Raw genomic sequence first — 20015 nt, 5'->3', positions numbered from 1 at the left:
ATATGGAACATTCTCGCTGCGCCGTCTTCGAATACTTCCGTGATGATATCGATCAACGATCGATGGCACACACCTTTAATTTCGAGCTCAGGGGCATCACGTTCTGATGGCCACTTTGTTTTTTCTTTCGGAAGGTGGATATGAACTGACGACTCTTTCCACCCGTTCCTAGCACTGAAAGGGTTGGACCGGTCCTCGAGGTACTCTGCAATAAGTTTCTTCTCTCGGGTGGCACTGAAAATTCTTATGTCGTCCCTATTGTAAGTGTCGTCGTCGAGGAATGTTGTGAGTCGCTGCAAAGCAGCATCAGAAATCAGATTTGAGCTGGAGTATTGCCAGCACATCAGTAGACCGGCGGTTGGACTACTGAAAGCAGAGTAGAGGTTATTGGGAGTGATGGAAAATGAGATGGGGGGGCCAGTGTGAAGGCGAGACGGAGTATTATTGGAATCTTCCCCAGTCTCATGCTGCAACATTGGTGTGTCGCATATGCTATTGAGGGAGGACCGTGGAAACAAAGTGGGACGAGTAGTGTAGGCTTGGTATAGTCCCATTTCATCTGGCTCTGTCTGAAAAGAAATAAGTTCATTACCGACATGATGCACCTCTTCAGTTACGGTCTCATCAGCCCGAGCTACCTCAGGCACATCTTCGCCGGGAATAAAGTCATCAAATCGTCTGGGCATGCGTATAACACGCCCAGAGCGATTGGAACGCCGGGGAGCCGTGCTGGACTCAGGTAATGGTGGGGAATGTGCAGGGGATCGTTGCGAGGGTCCAGGAATATTGTCATCCTGAAATATATTAGTCAAGAAATGGACAAACACCGAAAATATACCTGAAGATCCCAGTTGTCAGTCTCCATATCACCCATATCTTCAAGGGGATCTGGAATCCCATCAACCTCATCCAAGACATCTTGGTGGTCTCAGTGATTGATTCTTCGCCTCTTATTCCTTTGGCTCTTCTCAACACACCGGTAAAATTTGCTGACTTGTTTGCTAAATTCACGGTGAGTATCGCACAGTGTCTCATGTGCGCTCAAGCGCCTCTGACTGTTGAAAGGCTTCCCACATCCCAGGCAAGTGAGCGCATCCATGGGGAGTAGAGAGAGTGGGGGACTTCAGACGAAAAATGGGGAGGAATCAATTATATTGGTTTCGAACTATCTAAAATACAAATGCTACTAAATCATGTAAGGCTGTATCAGTACTTTAACAACTAGTGTGAACCATATGGACGCACCTCATTATGGAAACCCATTAGTGACATTCGAGGACACAAGGACCGCAACGTGTCCTGCATAAGGTAGACTACCCCAACACCAGTCAAATCTTAGGTCAATTAGGGAGGGCGGCAGCAGCTTCAGATATAAAACATTACAAAGGTTATGTCAATGCCAGAACAAGTGATAAGAATCAATGGGATGCACCTTAGAACCCAATCCTCCACACTCACTGATGCCGGCATTAGAGTATCCGGCTCACAATCCATACTGCAACTCCTTCCTGTGGGGCAAGCCATGCGGAGTTGTTGATGGGACGGGAGAAGTGCCTGGTTGATGAGAGGGGTGAGAACTGATGCCAATGGCGACCACGCACAACTGAGTATCTTCGTGTGCTTTGAGGGCAGGATACAGGAATGGCAGGAAGGCTTGAATGCATAGTGCGAATGATGCGGCCCGGATTTGAACGGAGCACGTTCTCGGCGCTGAAATGACAGAGAGAAAACAATGTCAGTGTTATACAAATAAATTGAAACATTACCCAGGGCTGCGGCTTGCAGAAAGAGCTTTGTGATTGCAAGGACAGGTGAGGGTTGAGTACTGAGTGATCGGAATGCGAGCATATCAAAACAAGAAGTTCGAACTTCTTGTCACGCATATAATATCACTGTTGAGTCCATAGTCACGTCGGAATCATTAATAAATTGACAAACAAACATTAATAACGCGTCAAATGTTACAACCTTATCTTTCTTTCCACACACACCCACCATGGCACGTCATAAACGCTCTGACTCGATTACCTCGTCGGATTCATCAGCATCCTCGCGTAGCTTGAACTCGGTATCACCAGTGGACCCCTTACCTTCGAAGAAGGTTTCAAAGAAGGCCACGAGGCCCAAGAAAAGACGTCGTTCGTCGGATAATGATGAGAAAAGGGCGAGGTGAGTCTATTAATTCATTTCAAACATTCTGATCATTGACAACAACTAAATATAGGAAAAAAGAGTCCGATATTGATCCTGACGAGGAATTTCTCGCCGCTGCATGCTGTATAGCGCGTTGCATCGATGTGTTTTGTAAGACAAAACAATTGATTAATGTAGGTTTGGCTCTGCAGCAGCGCGATGCTGCAGAGAATGGTGATCTATCAGAAGATGAAGACACCCAGGCTTGTCGAGAGACGCGGCTCTCGAAGATGTGAGTCGATCTCAAATTTTACCATGGACTAACTCGTTTATCGTCTCAGATCACCTCAAGTTCAAGAACAATACAAGAGGAACTATGCGCGGCTACTTCGCCTCGCTCCAAGTCTGAAACCTCTACTCGGTGACCCTCGTAAAGCCTCTGAGCTCAATGATATCATCAAGAAGGTGAGTGTATGCGCATATATGCATATATTATCTACTTATTTGATCATCAGATGGATGCTACTATCTCGGGTACTCGCTCTGACGATGCCTCACGTCTGAAGAGTCAAATCGGCCATTATGTGGCCTTCAACACCAAAGACCACCCAATACGTCCAGCCATATACGACGGAAGTGGTTCGCGTACCCACTTGGGTATCAACCACCCTGTTCTAGCGCGCTTTCTCTGTCCAGTCAGGGAACTCAAAAGATTTTCAGAGGACGCTGACAAGTGAGTTTTTTTTGAAATCACCTCACATTACTCTCACATTTCGTAGGGCACTTAAAGACATTCAATGCGGCAAGGTAAACTTGACTGCATCTGCACTTCCCGCATTTCTATGGGCCGGAGACCCACCAGGTCAAGAATATGACGACGACAACATGTTCGAAGGCATGTTTGATGGCTACTTACTGGAGCGGGTAGGCTTTTTTTTTTGGTATTGTTCTAGATTGATATTCCTTTCAAGACTATGCGGCACATTTTTACGAGTCCCTTGAGTGCATATGGAGGGGAGACACGCGCGACACGCACCTGCAACGCCACTTTACACGACATGACGACGGTGGAAGCAGCTCATATTTCCTATGGCTGCTTACAGGTTTGATTACTTCAAACTTAACATACTGATGAGCTGCTCAATTTTATTCAGGTTCGTTTTGGTATCAGCGCCAAGAATGCATGGTCCGAAATTGACGGTGCCTTCAACTACCGGGAGTTCTACAACAACATTATCGAGCTGATTGAAGATTCACCTGACCCAGAGTGGAAAGAAGACCTCCTCAAAGCTTGGAATGTGTAAGGTTTTATTATATTCTCGAGGTTCACGCTAACCGTAATTTATTTAAGGAAAATATTCAAGAATGAGGAGGGCCGTGACAGCAATGGTACTAGAGACAACGAGAAAACCTCCGGCTCTCGTGAAAGCAGGGATACCGACCTAGCAAGAGTCCGTGCTCAAATGGCAGCACATCGTGCAGCCAAGGCAGTCCCCACACCAGCTCCTTCCACTCACGAACCAACTCCAGCTCCACCTCGTGAGCCAACTCCACTTCCACCACGCGAGCCAACCCCAGCTCCCCCTGCTTTACCTGCACGTGCCAAGTCACATGCACTGAGTGATCTGACAGAAGCCGAGGACGATGAGGATTCCGAGCGTGTCCCAATCAAACGCAAGGGTAAGAAGGTAAGTCCAGAACATGCTGGAGTTTTTATTGAATATAACAATCTCATCCCCAGGCTGGTGGCCGTTCAAAGCGCAAGGCACCTGCATCAACAGCAGTGCGAAAAAGTTCGAGGAAATAGTCGCTAGCAACCACTACTGAATTCATTGCATGTTTCTTTTCATTCACATTGCTCACAGGCTGATACTCGTGTGTTATCTTTATATTCTCGCTTTCATTTCCTCACTGTTGTATGCTACTGACTCATGTATTTCTCACATTGTTCTGGTGTCCGCTCTCGATTGACCGCATTCACATCCATATGCTCGGAACGATACACTCCATTGTACTTCAATACTTTGTAATATCATGTTTTAATGCAATGTTTTATCATATCAGAACGCGATTGGAATGTCTGATTAATCTGAGTGAGAATCAAATGCCTGATGTATATTGAAATGTCTAGTATATCAGAACGCTAAACTAATGTCAGACTGATATCATATGGCAGTGAGAATGGCGGAATTTTAGTTTCCGTACATTGTCCGACATTGACGACTTGCGCCAGATACTTATGGCAGGTGTAGTAGCTCCGACATGGTAATATATGACCATCTCTGAATTTGGTAATTTTGGTGATGTCATAGGCACTCGATGACCGGCTACATCGTGCTACTAGCAGATGGTCCTGTTGCCTGGAGCGCCCGGAAGCAACCACTCATAGCTCTATCTACCGCTGAAGCCGAATACATCACCCTGACCACCGTAGGTCGTGAGATCATGTACCTGCAGCTGCTCATTGAAGAGCTGTACGAGTCCCCATCCCCTCCTACGCCAGTGTACTGCGACAATCAGGCCGCGATAGCCCTCGCGTCTAACAACAAATTCCATTCCCGTACTAAACACATCGACCTACACTATCACTTTGTCCGTTTCCATGTCCAGAACGGCACCTTCGCGCTCACCTACTGCCCTACTGAGGAGAATGTCGCGGACGCCCTCACCAAAGCCCTACCACGTCCCAGACTCGAGAAGTTGCGAGGACTGATGAAGCTGGAATGCGCTCGAGGGGGAGTGTCGAGAGTAGAGTCGTCGGACACGCCGGAGTGAAAGGTACGAGCGCATCCGTCATGCGGACGTTTGTGACATCGGCCGAGTGCAATGTCTTAAAGTCATTTAGTTTTTCTATCCTCGTTCTCCCGATTCTCCCGCATGATAAAATAGCGCGTCGTTCGGAGAAACATCTCAGTGCTTGTCCCCAAGACTGAGATGTAAGTTACTCAACGTTTCGTATTGTTTACCAAGCTCACAAGTACCAATAGCATTTGTCCTATCTAGGTACATATCTAATATACCAGAGGGCTTGTCCCCAAGACTGAGATCATTTGTCCTATCTAGTCGTTGTCCTCTCGTCCCGCTCGCGCCAAACGTCTACAGCAAACACTTTGGTCGTGTACAGGCTTCTCGCCAAATGAACCAGCAGCCAGCGTGGCCACCGGGGGAACAGAAATTTGATTCATTACCCGGATACTGCGCGTATTCGGCGTGTTGATCCCACGAATATTTAATACATTGTACAAAACTGTCGTACGTCCACATCGAGTTCGTGATACCCGTATCAACTGCTACGATACTGCTCAGAATAGCCTCTGTGGTAGTGGGCTAAGGGCCGGGGGACCCAATGGTCGCAGGGAGCGCGGTGCCCAGCTCTCATAATGGTGTTCATCCTCTTCTTCGTCTACGCTATGCGAATCTGTAGATCCATCCTCCCAATGCTCGTCTGTGTCGAAGCTGCAGTAAGATGCAGAAGGCGATGATGGCACAGGCGAGTTTGGCATTGGTTCCGTGATTGGTATAGGAGGTCCCCCCTCAACAAGCCTGACTGTTATTTTCCGTATGTCTTCGTCAATGGCCAAGACAACGATCTTATTTTCAGGCACATCGTTCTTGAGGAGGAGCTTTGCGAGGGGTTCCAGGATCTCTGATCGAATCAATCGATCTAACCATCGTGCGCAGCCTACACGGATCAACGCAGCCTGGAACTGTAGACGACTCTTCACTGCGTCATGGACTAACAGCTGGAGGTTGATAAGGGACAATTGCTTTCTCAGTTCCTCCAGGCGAGCGTGGATTATTGTAACCAGGGTGGCTCCAGACATACGGCGCTAGATAAACAGTCTATAAGAACATTTATGCTCGTCAATTGAAATAAGGTGATAAACGCACGAATATCACTATTTTATCAAGGCGTGACAGAAATTCGCCGGGGAAATGGCTCTCAATCTCGTTCATGAAGCGCTTGCGTTCCGTCTCTTCCGATATAGCGCGCCCCACGCTCGCTTGGCCAAGACTCGTCGAAATGACGATGATGCAATTGCTGGTGTGCAAGTCCCTTAGCTGACCGAAGAGGATAGACGACACATATGTTTCTCACGTGAAATCAACAACATTCCGATCGCCATCTTTGATTGTTCCTTCATCGAGGATGGTCTGTATGAGCAGCCTGAATTCCACGCAACCCCGCTCGATGCTAGGCGAAAAAGAGGCTTTCATAAGGACCATGAATAACCAGATAGCATCACACCTACTCTTTAATATGCACGACAGAGAATGGCTTTCGTCTGACACATTCAGTCAGCTGACCACCATGGTCGAAACCCGTGCATGCGGGAGTTCCAATCTGACAATCATGATTTAAGGTTACAGGACCCTAGCTAACCTCACGCTGCTCACCAGACGCGTGAGACTGTGCGGTTCGACGTAGTCGCTGGCATTGATGCGTAGCAACTTGCCAGATTGTCGAAGTGCGATCTCGGAAAGCTGTACAGTGGGTAGGCACATAAGAAGTAAGCATCAGTTAATGATCAGCAACACTCACTCCCTTCACGAGCAGCGTTTTCCCGGACCCTGATGGACCACCGAAAAGGAACGATGCAATAGGCCTTCGTGGATTTTTGAAGCCCGCCCACATATATTGCACTGTGTTCGCGACAGCTTCAACAGCCTCCGGCTGGCCAACCACCTTATTCCAGAAGTTGTGAATACTGTCATCGATCGTAAACAAGGTGGTTCTTACCACTGTGCTTAGCCTGTCCGCAACCTTCAGGATCTCTGATGGATCAAGAGTTTCAGCTGCAGGAATAAAGGTATAATACATGGCGGTCTTTGCAACCATCTCCTTCGTAATCGGGTCGCTGTTTTTTTCGAATTCATCCAAATTTGAAGCGAATGTCTCGGAATCGGCCTGCTCTAGTTGGTATCGCAGATTGTCTTGATCGATCCCAAGGTCCCGGACTCTGTCTATGGCCCTTTGTCTTTCGTCTTCATTGTTAAATGAACTTTAAACGGTTGAGTCCAAGCTGTCGCGCAAAACTTCAAATTTGTGCTTACCCAAGTGTGAATCGATCTTCCTCTGTCCTGATCTTCTCGTCGACTTCTTTCAGTTTGCGACGTATAATTCGGCGAGCTCGTTTCAAAGAGCTTGATGCTTCGATCTTTCGATCAAGGTTGTATAGTTTAGTTTGAGCTTCAAGCAGCCTTCGATCGCTTTCCTCGTCAACCTCCCGCTACACCAGAGGTTCAGCGACGAGCACCACAGGTAAGTATACAAAACACGACCCACCTCCAAGGAACGCATGTCCATTTTCAGCACAACTCTGCTCCTCTGAAGCCTCCACACTGTTTCTGAGTTGGTACTACGTGCAAGGTTGGCCTGAGCGCACGTCTCATCAATTAGATCTATCGCCGAGTCTGGCAGTCTTGAGTTGAATTAGACAAGTCAGGGATGAGAAGACAACAACCGAAGCAATGACCTGACCTTTTATGTGCGAAGAACTGTGTAGCAATCGTGGTTGCTGCTACAAGGGCATCATCCAAAATGGCAATCTTGTGAAAACGCTGTAGGGGGTCCCTTAATCCCCGTAGTATTTCCACTGTTTGATCTGGAGTGGATTCGCAGACGTAAATCTTCGGCAGATCAGCACAGGGAATGGTTTCGATGGACGATCTACTTACAGGCGAAAATTGACGAGCTAATGCGCCATCCTTTTCTATATACATTCGGAAATCTTCGACAGTTGAACACCCAACACAACGTAGTTTTCCCTTCATAAGGAATGGCTTCATAATGGTGGCAGCGTCCCTATAGAAGACATCGAGTAGTCAGCTTGTAAAAATAAAGTGACTATAAAATTCCATGATATTTACAGACCGGTTCCATCGCCGCGGTACCCTCCTATGGTGATCTGGTTCAGATTGTCCATGAAAATGATGGCCCTGATACCCCTTTCCTCATGGTGTGCAATCTCTGCAATAAAAGAGGGGAATGAGCACACGTTGAAGTGGTCAACGTAGTTGTACCATCCAATATCATCTTGACAATCTTTGGTCAATGTGTGTCGTTAGCAAGTGGCAAACGAAAAAGGACGATATTCTCCAACCTGTTCATAAGCTGACTTGCATGCCGTGCTTGCAAGTAATGATGCGAGGTCTAGATTAAACACCCGGGCAACGACCGACTCTGGGACTTGCATGGTGCGTCCGACACTCTGATCCAGGCCTTGAACGACGCCAGGCTGATTTCTGTTAGGATTCCCTGTTCCACATTCTCTAATTGATCAATTGCTCAAACCAACTTTTAGAGACTCGACGCACCAGTACCAACTTTCAAGACTCCTTCAACAAGTCTTTGGGCTAGGCCTTCAGCAATGGCGGTTTTTCCAACGCCTGGATCGCCTGATTCCAGAATTCAAAAGTAGATCAGCACTACCCACAAGTGAACATACCGAGGAGAACAGCACTATTCTTCTTGCTGCAGCGGATGCTATCAGCGGACGAGGAAAAAATTGTAAATTCTCACTCACCGTCTTGACAGGATAGCTATAAGGCGACGCATTTCGTTACACTACAAAGACAATACTTAGCGTGAAGAAACATCAATTATATGAGCACGCACTCTGCCGATCAACGGGTCAATAACTTCTCCCCGTTCCTTCTTATCTTTGACAAGGTGCGTGAGATCGATTGCCCATCTATGAATGGAATGGAAGAAAATAAAAAATAAGCTAGAAAAAACAAACTAACTGGTTTAAGACGGGGAACAATCGAGTATCATAGCTGCGAATGGTTATGGGTCTGAGACGGCGAACGATATCAGGAAGCCTTTTGGTGTGTAGGCTTGGCCATTGCTCAAGAATGACCTGGAGCTCCTTGTACTCAAGGAGCGCCAGCAGAATGTGGTGCAGAGCGATACGCTCACTGCCCTGAAAGTACCATGTTGTAAGTTCTGTAGTTGTCCACCCAAAGACAAAGCCTAACATATTCATCGCAAATTTCCCTCGCCCGCTTTAAAATGATCTCGGTACCTGTGGTAGCTCGATTTAGAATATGCTGTTTGATGTCGTTTGAGTTGAAACAATACACATGGAAATATGATGTTTAATGGTCGTGACTCACATTTGTATCTGAAGAAGCTCTGTTTTCTAAGTCTTGCTCCCTCTTCAGCTTTTGCCATAGCGCTTGGCCAATACACTGCTGCAGGAGCCGCTCGCTATGTGGCTTGAAAGTCGCCTCGCGAAGATGCGAGCCAATATCGTCAGGAATGCTCGAGGCCTGGGAAACAGCGGTCCAGAACAGAGGTAATTGAAGAGACCTGGGCAATTCAGGGTCGGTAGTGTACAACCTTGAGTCCGCATCATCGTGGAGTCCGTCAAAAAGAAGCCCAAGAGCAAGATGAAGAGGCTTTATGAGTGTTGAACTGCGTTCGGAAAGACTGTCAACCTGAGTGTTCAGGTAGGTCCCACCAGCTAGCGATTCACAGTTGGTCCACAGATTATCCATTTCACTGTCAAATCTGAAACTGGTGTGAGATTGTGAGGTTGATTCGTTGGCACCATGGCCGCGCATAGTGTCCGCCCGAGTTACTGACATAAAGCACAGTTCGTAACGGGTGCGACGAGAGTTTGTTTCTCAAGTTGACGTAAAATTGGCGCTTTACTGTGCACCGGCAGTCTTTTGCTGGTGCCGTAGTGAGATGCCACGGTTAACTTGGGCTAGGGCGGCCCATCAGCCAATCAGCCCTCCGCGACTCCGAGTCGCATGGTGGCACAGCAGTGCTACTAGCGAAACTGCGAAATCGAGATTGAAAAAAAAAATCATGATCTGTGTAGTAAGAACACGCAGTAACTTACCTGTTCCCACGTACAATATGTACTAGTACGGTATTAAATGAACAGCATTGTGAACACCGGCGTGATGAAGTTCTGCCACGCGGAACCGGGTCATACTTAATCGATTAATCGGGTAAGGAAGTTCGCAGGCTGGAACTTGCCGCAACACGAGCAACCAGCGCCTATGGTACAGCAAATAAGTTTGAATCGTGCCAGGCTGTGGACCTAGTGGTAAGCCTGAGCTCCTGCCTCGTGCAACTTGAACTCCTTCCATATCTGACTGATCTATGGATACACGGACCCTGAAAATTTGGACCCTTGAGATCTTCGAACACCGCTAGAAGACTACCAGTAGCCGCCTGACTATCATTCGGAGGGCACTAGGGTTCCAGTATCTTCGTTCTTATCCAAAATTACAAATCTTATTTATGTCCTGCCTGGTGCTCGCAGCAGATGTGACAGTCTGTACATGTGCTAACATGAGGCATGCTCTGGTATGGCGGCACTAGGACTGCAAGGTTTGATACATAGTGTTCTGACCCGTTCAATTTTGCCTTGTGATAGCATTAGATACCTGAGTGCTTACATGGCCATAATCATACACTGCACATCGTACTGGGGGATCGATTGGAAACCAAAAAATAGTGCTGCACGTCGATTTTTCACCTCACAATCCTCCTCGTAAACGAAGTACTGAACAGACTGGGTTAACGAAGATCAAAAGTCTTGGCGAACCCATTTACTCACCAAGATGCAACGTACTCTCCTTCGAAATATTGTAGTCCGCTAAAATCCTATCGGGCACGAGTTGTTTCCCACCGAATAGGATGCGCTGCTCAGAAGGTGGAATGTCCGTCCTCTCTTGAATCTTCTTCATCAGATTTTCTACCGTGTCCATCGGCGAGATCATCAGGGTCATCGTCTTGCCATTCAGATTTTTGACAAATATCTGCACCTCTGATTCTTGTCCTCGTCTTCGTCTTTGAGTCTCCGTCTTCACAGCGATCTTAAGGCCAGGTGGAATAGCTACAGACATTCCAATTGATCATAAGGTCAACAGGGCTGGAGACAGGAAGAGAAGCGTACACAGCTGCATTACGCTCCCATTTGCGACACCATAATCTTCAAGGGTACCGTCGTCTTGGAGAACTCTCCCGGAAAACAGCAAACGCTGATGTTCAGCGTCCACTTCAATACTCTCCGATATTTTCTGTTTGAGGAACAAAACGGAGCTGCTGGGTGGCGCAAAGATATCAAATTTTTGGGCATGTATCGTTCGGATTGAGATCATGATCTGTCCTGGAAGCGTCATACTGATTGTATCCCTTTCCATCTGACGAGTAGCGACTCTGTCGTCCGACTCCTGAGGGGTGGGCAATGGACATGGCTGTGGAAGCATTCCTCCCCTCAGGCGAAAGTCTGAAACATGAGTAATGATACTGTTAGACAAGGACCTTTTTTTTAGATCCGATCCTGGGCGCACCAAAACTCAGCGTGCACCCGTTAGAGACATTCGCGCTCGCAAACGTTGCGCGATCAGGCAGATCGTGGCCAGCAAAGGTCAACCGCACATCTGCAGTATTCAAATCCGACAAGCTTCATATCCGTGGAACAATGAGACAGGGAGAAAAATTATCAACAGAGACTTGCCTGGTAGTCTCCAGAATCCTGCTCTTGAGAGAATCGGCAGTGTCCTGCGGGGACGACTCAACGGTGAAGGTCGTGCCGAAAGGGTTGCTCACGAAAAGCTGCATTCTATCAGAAGATGAGAAGCAAAACGTACTGGCGCACAGACAAGTTGAACACAAACAAAATACGTAGATGTAAATTACCAAGAGTCCAATCGTGTGTTTGCCTGAAGTTCTAGGGGACAAAGCACCGTTGCATGAGAAATTCAAATGCAAGTTGAATAAAGTTCAAGACCTCATGGTACCCTCACTAAGAAGAATCAGGATGGCTGATGGCAGGAATGAAACAATAAAAGTTCAATATCCACTATTGCGTGCATGCCCTAAGCCCCAGTTTTATCGGACAAGATCAAAATCTTGACGGAAATAATGAGCGTTATTGTAACGTGCACTTTCAGCACGGCCACAGTCCGTTGACGCCGGTGCTTTGCCGAGAAGGGGCATGTCAAGCTCAAGTTTGTGTTGAAAGATGATACAAACGACGGTAACGCCAAAAATATGGGGGTCACTCTGTCGGAACTCGGAGATCGGCGTTCGGCGAATGCCGAATACGAACCACCTTAGTCTCCTACCAAACTGGTGCCAGGTCCTGCCTGATCGGTGAGTTTTTGTATAGGGACTTCAAATCTCATTGAGTCTTTGCATCGACCACAGAAACTATAGTTCAAACTGTCTGTAGAATATTCCTAGATACCTACGTTAACAAGATAGCTCATGTTTCATATACCATAGCCTGCAAGTGATGTGACGATGAAAAACTGAAGTGTTTCTAGGGATCTGCACGGGTACGGGTAACCTGCGGAGTAGAGTAGATCTAAAGTAGCTGACTACAATAACATAGGCTCGACACAAATATCATGTGAGTCGATTAGGTAATGAATTCGGAGGATTAACATGCTGAGAACCAATGACAGGAGTCATGCGGTACGAGATAGCGAGATAAGTCAAGAAAACCAATTGAATCATTGATGCTAATACCAGTTGGACCCTAATTGAATAATATTGACACCTGGTTTTCGAGGTTACCCTGTAACTTGCACACCTCAAATTCCCCGAACCCTACAACCGAGCTAGCTCGAAGTCATAACAGGGTACTCAACGTGAACTCAACACTCCCGTGTTTGTCCAGTGAGTAAATAGAAAACAAAAAAAGAGATCTGATCTATCAATATGAAAGTAGCTGAGAATAGTGCAGAAACGGATCACATAAAATCGAAAAACCGCCGACATCCAAGCGCTGGTGAACTAGGGAGTCAAACTGCATGTACTTCCAAATGTAGTGACTTTAATGATACTCAAACGTCACCTTGGGCGACCTCGCATCACTTCGTAATCGGGCAACTTCCGCTTGTAAGCGGTCAATTTCCGCCTGTTTCTCAGTCAGAACCTGCCCACACATCTGTAAGAAGCACAATGTCAAACATCGTAGCGCTAGTCCACAAAAGGCTTACCTCCTGCATTCTGTCATGCTCTGCTTGCTTCTTCCGCTCTGCTTCTTTTTCGAAGAGCTTCCACTCCATAGCGTACTTCTCGCACACGGCATCTACACTGTCTGCCGAATCCATTTTAATCCCGTGCCAGCGAGAGTGCTTCCCTTTCCAGGGTGCCTCGGTATCCTCCGAGTCTGGGTAGAGCTGTTTTGTGGCTTCCCAGATAGTCATAGCAAACCAATAGCACTGAAATCGGTACAAGTTGTAGTTGGGAGCATGCTGGCTTATAACGGATAAGAGAACAGATATCTGGGTTGCCGAGGGGCGTGCAGAGTTGTCGGAGAATGTATGGTTGCAAAGTTCTTTGTACTTGCCATATCTTTCACGCAGGCACTTTCGAATTTCAGCCTGAGTATCCTTGATTGGGGTAATGACTTGGGAAACGGAATCAAAGGCGAGAGTTTGTAAAGCTGCAGGGGAAATGATGCCTGACGAATGCGCGATAGGTGCGGAATAGCCATTTTTCTTTGAGGATGTCTTTGCAGCGCGGTCTACAACCATAACCGCAGTTGCAGGCACTAAGACATTCCAATGACGGAAATACAGCACAATAAATTCATGCTGTTTTCGTTTGCGAGCTTTGCAAAAAGTGAGCCCTTCAAGGGCACATCGCGAGGGGAAATCGCTACCCAAGAGTATCCTCTTCCATACCGCAACGGGAACGTCGAGTATAGTCTCCGAGGTAAACAGACCCGGGACGTCGGTAGGAAATTCTGACATGAAACGAAAGAAAATCGCAGCAAAGAGTCTACGAAACTTGGAAAATGCTTTGAGAGCATCGTTGCCAAGCTCTCAAGTTGAAAAGGGGTTGAACATGATGCATGATGCATGATACATGACGCTCGGAAGGTATGCACAGTGATTTGCGGAATGTGTGAAGATAAGGTTTGCGCTGGCCCGGGAAGGCAGGTTATTGACGGGCAATTATGCCGGCAGAAGTGGCAGAATCGCCACTGTCTGCCACTTGACGAAGTTTTCAAAACGCTACAAGCTACTATATCAGTGTATATGAGATCGTTTGCTGCCAGTCTGCTTATTGAGGAACTAACACTGTGCTTCTGATTATTAAATTGATGAAACTGCCTGAAAGGCCAACGGCTCATAATTCATAATACTTGACGCTTGATCCAGTATGATAAGACACTGATCAGTGACAGTGAGCAAGGACATTTCCATACGCACTGCTTAGTATCTTTCGTAAGTCCATAGCTTCGTACAGCGATCGGGAGCCTTGTTGATCCAAGTCGTGACCTCATCCAGAATTTCCTCTCGGGTTCCCGGCAAACACTTCTTTCTCGTGTCTAATCCTGCTCCTTCCGCATATTTCATTCCGCTCAGGTCCGCACCTTCGATTGGAGCATGGATGTTAAAACCATCGAGAGTCAACAGCATGAAGCACCTACTCAGCTGCTGGATGCCTTCCAACATTCAGTGCACGTCCACCACCGTGTCCCAAGCTGCCCTATCCCGAAACTGTTGTACGAGGTCATCAAACACGGTATTGTATCCCTTTATTGTGACATCAGTTTCTGATACGGCATTTCTGCCGGGCCTGAAATATAAGATTGTGTTAACTGAATGAGGACCGCATGTTGCTGGTCAACTCACAAAAATTCTGGCTCTTGGAGTAATCGCGAAGGAAATAGGAACGCTCGAGCGTCTGCTGACATATCCGCACGACGACACTTTTTATTGATCTGAGAGCCGCCAGGTCGTTCTCTGCGAGAAACATGTCCACCTCATCCATATTTGAAAGGAGCTGGCCAATTGAGTCGTCACGAGTTGCTTGGGATGTTATTGTCTGTATGAAATATATGTCAGTCAGACGTGCATCAGAAACATCGTGTGGTGTGATGGATGCCTTGGACACAACCGACAGGACACCCGATGCTGCCTTGGCGTATGGATGGATCTGCATTGCAAGTTAATTAACGTGATCGCTGCCTGATAAAATTCCACACCTCTGCTATCGTATCGAAGGATTCATTCCTGCAGCATCAGTAAATTCACACTTTTCTTGGCCGCCCTTATTTGCAAAATTAAAACTTAATTACAACTTATTTACCATTATTTACTTGAGCGCGTGCAAACGAAAGGAGACGCGCGACAAACAAGTGCAATAATTGATCAAAAGGTAGCACGTGACAAACAAGCGTGATAATACAGCGATAAGCCATCAAAAGTGCCTTCGTCAATTGCAAGTAACAGAAGTGAAGTAAGTACTACTAAGACTCATTTTAGCTATGATAGATTGACGAGATGGTGTTGATTACAGTCCATGGCAGCCTCAAAAACGTTCGTTTGTGGGCGGGGGAGCAGGCGCCAGTGGGGCGATGTAGTGATCAGGGCGGATGCTGCCATTCGGGCTGAAGCAGAGGCGGAGGCGGAGGAGGCGAACACGGAGGGGGCCTCGTTGGGCTTTTGGAAAAGGATGAAGAGGTGGATGTGGAGCAGGGATCGAGACGAGATGAAACGCGTTGCGTGAGGCGCGTGGGGTGATTCCAAACTACAGTGAGTACTGAGATGTCCGATAATCGACGAGCACTCACCATTCGTTATGATAGTGTCGTCTCAGTGTCTCGTGGCCTGTAAATATAAGCCGTCAGCGTTGTAGCATTGTACACTAGGTAGAACGAACACGAACCTTTTTGCCGTCCTCCTCGCCATTTCTCATAGCCTCTTCGACACTCTTCTCCGTGATCGCTCTCCACACCCAAGTTCGCGAATGACGTGTTGAACCCCTCATCGAGTGACTTCGCAGAGTTGAAGATCTTGGGCAGGACGAAGTTGAGGAGGGCCAATAGTTCGGGAACGTTGTTCTGAAGGGGGGTACCGGTGAGGATGAGGCGGTAGCGGAAATGGTAGTACTGCGTCAGCGTCTGTGCAAGGGTACCGGTGAGGATGAGGCAGTAGCGGGAATGGTAGTACTGTGTCAGCGTCTGTGCAAGTTTCGACTGGGTGTTCTTCATGCGATGTCCCTCTGATAGCAAGCATGAACAACATAACCAAAAAAAAAAATCAAACCCACTTACCAATGATCATATGCACCCATTTGAGTTTGCTGAGAATAGGTCGGTCCTTGATGATGTACTCGTACGTAGTGAGCAGAACCTGGAACTGGCCCATCTGCAGGTCGCCTTGGAGGTTTCGACATTGTGCAGGGTTGCCCTTGTACGAGATCATTTTCAGCGTCGGCGCCCACTTTGCGAATTCGCCAGACCAGTCCATCATTGTCGATAGAGGCACGATCTCAAGGAATTAAATATTCTAATGGGATCTGACCGTTAAAAACAGATCAAAATTTGAATTGAAGACGTACCTATGCCATACATGGCGGTCAGGAGGCTATCTCGAACGCATGATGATCAGCGAACTTGTTGACATAAAATGAGCGGAAACAATCAATGGAATGGTAGAACTTAAGGTCATGAGGGATGTACTCCGAACCGTACATAGGTATCAGGTGTGCTGCACGGAACACCGTCTCGATATGAATAACAGCAAGGTTCCGGGAACCACCCTCGTGGAAACTGGGACGGACCATCCACATGCCAGTGTCTTCGTCAGCACAATCATCAATCTTCTCAAACCAATGAATGAGAGCGCATGGATATACTTCCCAGTTGTGCTTGAAAGAAAAGAAGCATACAATTCTCGCAACTTCGAGTCCTCGCATGCCTTGAGCGTCCGAATCAGTGTCGATGAACACACAGTCATTGCGCGGGTACTCGTTTCTCCAGAGTGGACATGCACGGATATGTTCCCGTCGCATGCCACCAGTACCACTCAGATCGCTGGGAGCAAAGAAGGTTGCGGCAGCAGAATTGAAGACCTGGAGCTTGCCTTCATGCCGAGGCAAGCTACCAGTTGGGACATCTGCAGGATCGCGGGGATCATCTTGGTTGAGCTGAGTGAACAAAAAGTGTCGAATGAGGCGTCGCAGATCTGGAACAGCAACTTCGTGTGCTAACGCCGCTACTGTTCGCGCCCGTTTTCGTTCTGTATGATACAATAGTTAGCATCGAGATTTGACGCTGCATGGTATCACTTACGAGGAGTTTTGGCAAGCACTACATAACCAAGTACTGTTGGACCATCAACTACCTCACCGTCATCGATATCGATGTCTGGTTGCGGTTCAATGGCATGGGCATCTGGCTGTGGTGCAATAGGAGGGACAGCCTGTTCATCTTCATCCGGTGCTGTATGTTGCTGTTTGAGTATGCAAGAAGACGACCAGAGAAAGAAATCTTACTGAGAGCGGCTAAAGCACTTGATAAAATAGTGCCAGTGAGCATCCCTCGTGCATCAAAGTCCACGCGGGATGCTGCAAGCTTGTCAAGGCGTTGATTGGTTACAAGCATCTGACCAAGAGCATTATGCCTGCTTGACCAACGCCAAGGCTCCTTTGCAGCCTTGATATGTTTTGATTCTGTGATTGACGAGCATAGTCCGTTCGGGGCACCGAAAAGTCGAATCATGTCCGTATAATGAATCATTGAGTGCTGGCGAGGGAGTGAGAAGGTAGGAACAACGAGATCAAATATCTGGCGATAGCGATGGAACCGGTGAAGTGCGTCTTGCATCTGGTTCAGGGTATCTTCGGTGACAACATCGCGCCGCGCAAGATAACAAAATTCTAACAATGCGCGAAATGCGCGAACCATATCTCCAGGCACATGGCCTTCAATAGCTGGAAGAAAGACCTTCATGAGCGCTTTCGAATCATCACCCGTCCACTGTTTGAAGTCGCGGCCTTGAGGAAATCGTCGTAGACCAGAAAATGATGGTGCAGCAGCGACTCTGACTTAAATTAGAAGAGAATATCAATATAATGAATGAAGGGCATACCTGCGATCTATGTCGCTCATAATCTCCTCCGCCCGCCTGGTCCCGTGCACAGCCTTGAGGTACTTTGCTACCCAGTCGACGAGATGGTCTTTGAAAGCACCTTTGATGAGCTGATGGAGGAGGTCGAATGACAGTAACTCGTGGATATCTGCTCAGGGGAAGTCGTTCGTAAAGGGCTACACAATACATATTAGTTTCGAATTGCAGAGCGGCCGGCTCCACTCACGACGAGATCACCAATGATACCGAATTCATCCCATAATACATCCCCATGTAGCTCACCAATAAGGAACTCAGTGTGCTCACGACAGCGATCCATGCCACCATTGTCGAGGTTCGTTCGAACTGCAATACATCTATGTGTATTGTTAGTACAGATGGATAATGATTACAACTTCCAATACTCACTTCGGGCACCAATGCTTAACAATACAGGATAGCACTAGTTGTTCCTCGTAATCCGCGATGTAGGGTCCTAGACTGTATATAATGCGCCGAAAATGTCCATCTCCACAGCGCACAACTTCGTATTCGGTCATTGCGGATTTCAAGCTAGAGAGAATGGCAGATAGCGAGCTGTGGAATAGCTGGCGACGAAATATCCGAAACACATCATCTTTTGAATGCTTCTTGTCAGCTGTAGTGCAGTAAGTCAGATGAGGCGCAATAAAATCTAAAATATCAACACACGTACTTTTGGGTATGGCGAGGAAACCGATTATGACAAGAGCATCGCGGTGAGCACGCCGTACACTGTTGCGTACATTGCCGATCGAGGCATAGAGGGGATAGTACTCGTTGTTACCAGTGCCCACAGAAACGGTAGTCTTATCACTACCGAGAATGATTGGGACTAACGCAGATCCATGCGTCTCTGGATCTTTTGATATGATGTCCTTGATGAAGTGTTAGCTCTGTCCCGAGCAGTAATAGATGGAAAACATACTGATTGTTTCCATGCCCAGTCTCCAGACATGAAGTCTTTCCAACGGCGCGTCTTGTCCGATGCATCGTATTCATGAAATGGCGTATAGTCGATTTCATCTTTGAAGGTGGGGTTGGCTAGTATGTTGTGCGCCATCGCGCGAGGGTCCCTATACCAGACATCGAATTCATCATCCATCCATGGCGGGACAACCTCAGGGCGTTCTCCTGTGTACTGAACCGAGAAAGATTGCCAGGGGACATCACCAAGCTGTGTCGCATCTATGACATTGTGGAGATCTTTATGATCGGCGAATGGAGGGACATCGCGGTGTTTCATGAGAGTTGCGGCCATTAAATCACATAAGAAATCCAGGTTTTTGGCAGACATATGGCATTTTTTGAACGCGAACTCAGCCGCCTCAAATTCTATTCTATTGTGATATGGGCTCCAGTCGTCAGGAGCCTTTTGTGGCATGGGTGTTGGAGGGGCGCCATGTGGCAGAAATTCTCCATCAGCCGTGCATGGTCGTCCTAAGCATAGATCTAAGTCAAAAACAAAAACAACAAGAGTACAGATGTAAATGAACGTACCGTTTAACATCGAATGGTATGTACGATAACAACGCTCACTTGAATCGGTAAATTCTGCGTCAGCGTTGTCCGAATCCTCATGAGTTGGTTCAGAGGGCATAGGAGGTGATGGCTGGGGAGGTTGTGAGAAATCCCGAGGAGGCGGTGAGAATTCCGGAGGTGGTGGTGAGAAATCTCGAGGGTGGGATGGTGACCGGGATGGTTGAGGAGGTCCTGGAGCAGGTATATTTGGGTGGAGTGAACGCCTGTGTTGAGTGAGACCTGATTGGTTTCGAAACCAGCGTGCGCAGCCTGGAGCCGGGCATGGAAGCTGAAGTAGGTGGTGAGCACGGCGGGGAGGCATATATGTGTTGTAGGCCAAGTTGATGTTGGCAGTCGAAAAGTATATCTGAAGGTGAACGAGAAATTCGGACCGGCACCAATGTGACCAAACCAGGCTAAATGCACAAATGAAGGCTAGATTCGGGGGTTCTTGAAAGCGCCCAAATTACATAGGCTCATTG

The 20015-nt window shown here is 47.5% G+C and overlaps 9 protein-coding genes across 9 annotated transcripts; 1 reads left to right on the top strand and 8 right to left on the bottom strand.

Moving 5' to 3' along the window:
- Positions 1–245: 245 nt before the first annotated feature.
- Positions 246–686, bottom strand: F5891DRAFT_958212 (uncharacterized protein; the record flags this gene model as incomplete). Its single annotated transcript, XM_041375549.1, has 1 exon — positions 246–686. A coding segment is annotated over one exon (441 nt), but the record flags the coding sequence as incomplete, so codon positions are not given.
- Positions 687–1996: 1310 nt separating this feature from the next.
- F5891DRAFT_983207 (uncharacterized protein) lies at positions 1997–3940 on the top strand (the record flags this gene model as incomplete). Its single annotated transcript, XM_041377296.1, has 10 exons — positions 1997–2169; positions 2225–2304; positions 2332–2425; positions 2475–2598; positions 2649–2866; positions 2913–3057; positions 3105–3236; positions 3288–3433; positions 3485–3821; positions 3875–3940. 10 exons carry the CDS (start codon positions 1997–1999, stop codon positions 3938–3940), a joined length of 1515 nt encoding a protein of 504 aa, XP_041222366.1.
- Positions 3941–5236: 1296 nt separating this feature from the next.
- F5891DRAFT_1052191 (P-loop containing nucleoside triphosphate hydrolase protein) lies at positions 5237–10040 on the bottom strand. The gene is made up of 23 exons (XM_041362523.1): positions 9838–10040; positions 9725–9796; positions 9253–9655; positions 9115–9186; positions 8881–9059; positions 8753–8828; positions 8661–8701; positions 8583–8608; positions 8452–8532; positions 8238–8392; positions 8158–8179; positions 8005–8104; positions 7813–7939; positions 7616–7764; positions 7421–7556; positions 7189–7364; positions 6875–7136; positions 6677–6820; positions 6532–6618; positions 6387–6478; positions 6233–6328; positions 6025–6175; positions 5237–5963 (listed from the first exon to the last, which is right to left on the bottom strand). Exons 3-23 carry the CDS (start codon positions 9634–9636, stop codon positions 5436–5438), a joined length of 3084 nt encoding a protein of 1027 aa, XP_041222365.1. The 5' UTR covers positions 9637–9655; positions 9725–9796; positions 9838–10040; the 3' UTR covers positions 5237–5435.
- A 501-nt stretch (positions 10041–10541) lies between these two features.
- On the bottom strand, positions 10542–12115 carry F5891DRAFT_576000 (ubiquitin-related domain-containing protein). Its single transcript, XM_041372335.1, has 5 exons — positions 11616–12115; positions 11449–11561; positions 11052–11384; positions 10713–10991; positions 10542–10658 (listed from the first exon to the last, which is right to left on the bottom strand). Exons 1-5 carry the CDS (start codon positions 11717–11719, stop codon positions 10633–10635), a joined length of 855 nt encoding a protein of 284 aa, XP_041222364.1. The 5' UTR covers positions 11720–12115; the 3' UTR covers positions 10542–10632.
- A 532-nt stretch (positions 12116–12647) lies between these two features.
- Positions 12648–13890, bottom strand: F5891DRAFT_1245792 (uncharacterized protein). The gene is made up of 2 exons (XM_041369805.1): positions 13105–13890; positions 12648–13052 (listed from the first exon to the last, which is right to left on the bottom strand). The coding sequence occupies exons 1-2, from the start codon at positions 13861–13863 to the stop codon at positions 12939–12941; spliced, it is 873 nt and encodes a 290-aa protein (XP_041222363.1). The 5' UTR covers positions 13864–13890; the 3' UTR covers positions 12648–12938.
- A 435-nt stretch (positions 13891–14325) lies between these two features.
- F5891DRAFT_1052181 (uncharacterized protein) lies at positions 14326–14567 on the bottom strand (the record flags this gene model as incomplete). Its single annotated transcript, XM_041362522.1, has 1 exon — positions 14326–14567. The coding sequence occupies exon 1, from the start codon at positions 14533–14535 to the stop codon at positions 14329–14331; it is 207 nt and encodes a 68-aa protein (XP_041222362.1). The 5' UTR covers positions 14536–14567.
- Positions 14568–14654: 87 nt separating this feature from the next.
- F5891DRAFT_1192682 (uncharacterized protein) lies at positions 14655–15061 on the bottom strand (the record flags this gene model as incomplete). The annotated part of the gene is made up of 2 exons (XM_041367633.1): positions 14655–14695; positions 14752–15061. The coding sequence occupies 2 exons, from the start codon at positions 15059–15061 to the stop codon at positions 14655–14657; spliced, it is 351 nt and encodes a 116-aa protein (XP_041222361.1).
- An 865-nt stretch (positions 15062–15926) lies between these two features.
- Positions 15927–16278, bottom strand: F5891DRAFT_924928 (uncharacterized protein; the record flags this gene model as incomplete). The annotated part of the gene is made up of 2 exons (XM_041373854.1): positions 15927–16121; positions 16168–16278. Coding segments are annotated over 2 exons (306 nt in total), but the record flags the coding sequence as incomplete, so codon positions are not given.
- Positions 16279–16480: 202 nt separating this feature from the next.
- Positions 16481–19855, bottom strand: F5891DRAFT_1192680 (uncharacterized protein; the record flags this gene model as incomplete). Its single annotated transcript, XM_041367632.1, has 9 exons — positions 16481–17142; positions 17196–17345; positions 17399–17946; positions 17995–18104; positions 18221–18350; positions 18403–18631; positions 18689–18890; positions 18941–19452; positions 19513–19855. 9 exons carry the CDS (start codon positions 19853–19855, stop codon positions 16481–16483), a joined length of 2886 nt encoding a protein of 961 aa, XP_041222359.1.
- Between the last annotated feature and the right edge of the window lie 160 nt (positions 19856–20015).

This window comes from Suillus fuscotomentosus (assembly GCF_016647785.1).
Source record: "Suillus fuscotomentosus strain FC203 chromosome Unknown F5891scaffold_52, whole genome shotgun sequence".
Lineage (NCBI taxonomy): Eukaryota > Fungi > Basidiomycota > Agaricomycetes > Boletales > Suillaceae > Suillus > Suillus fuscotomentosus.
Note: the sequence above shows the minus strand (reverse complement) of the source record. Positions and strands in the feature narration are given on the sequence as shown.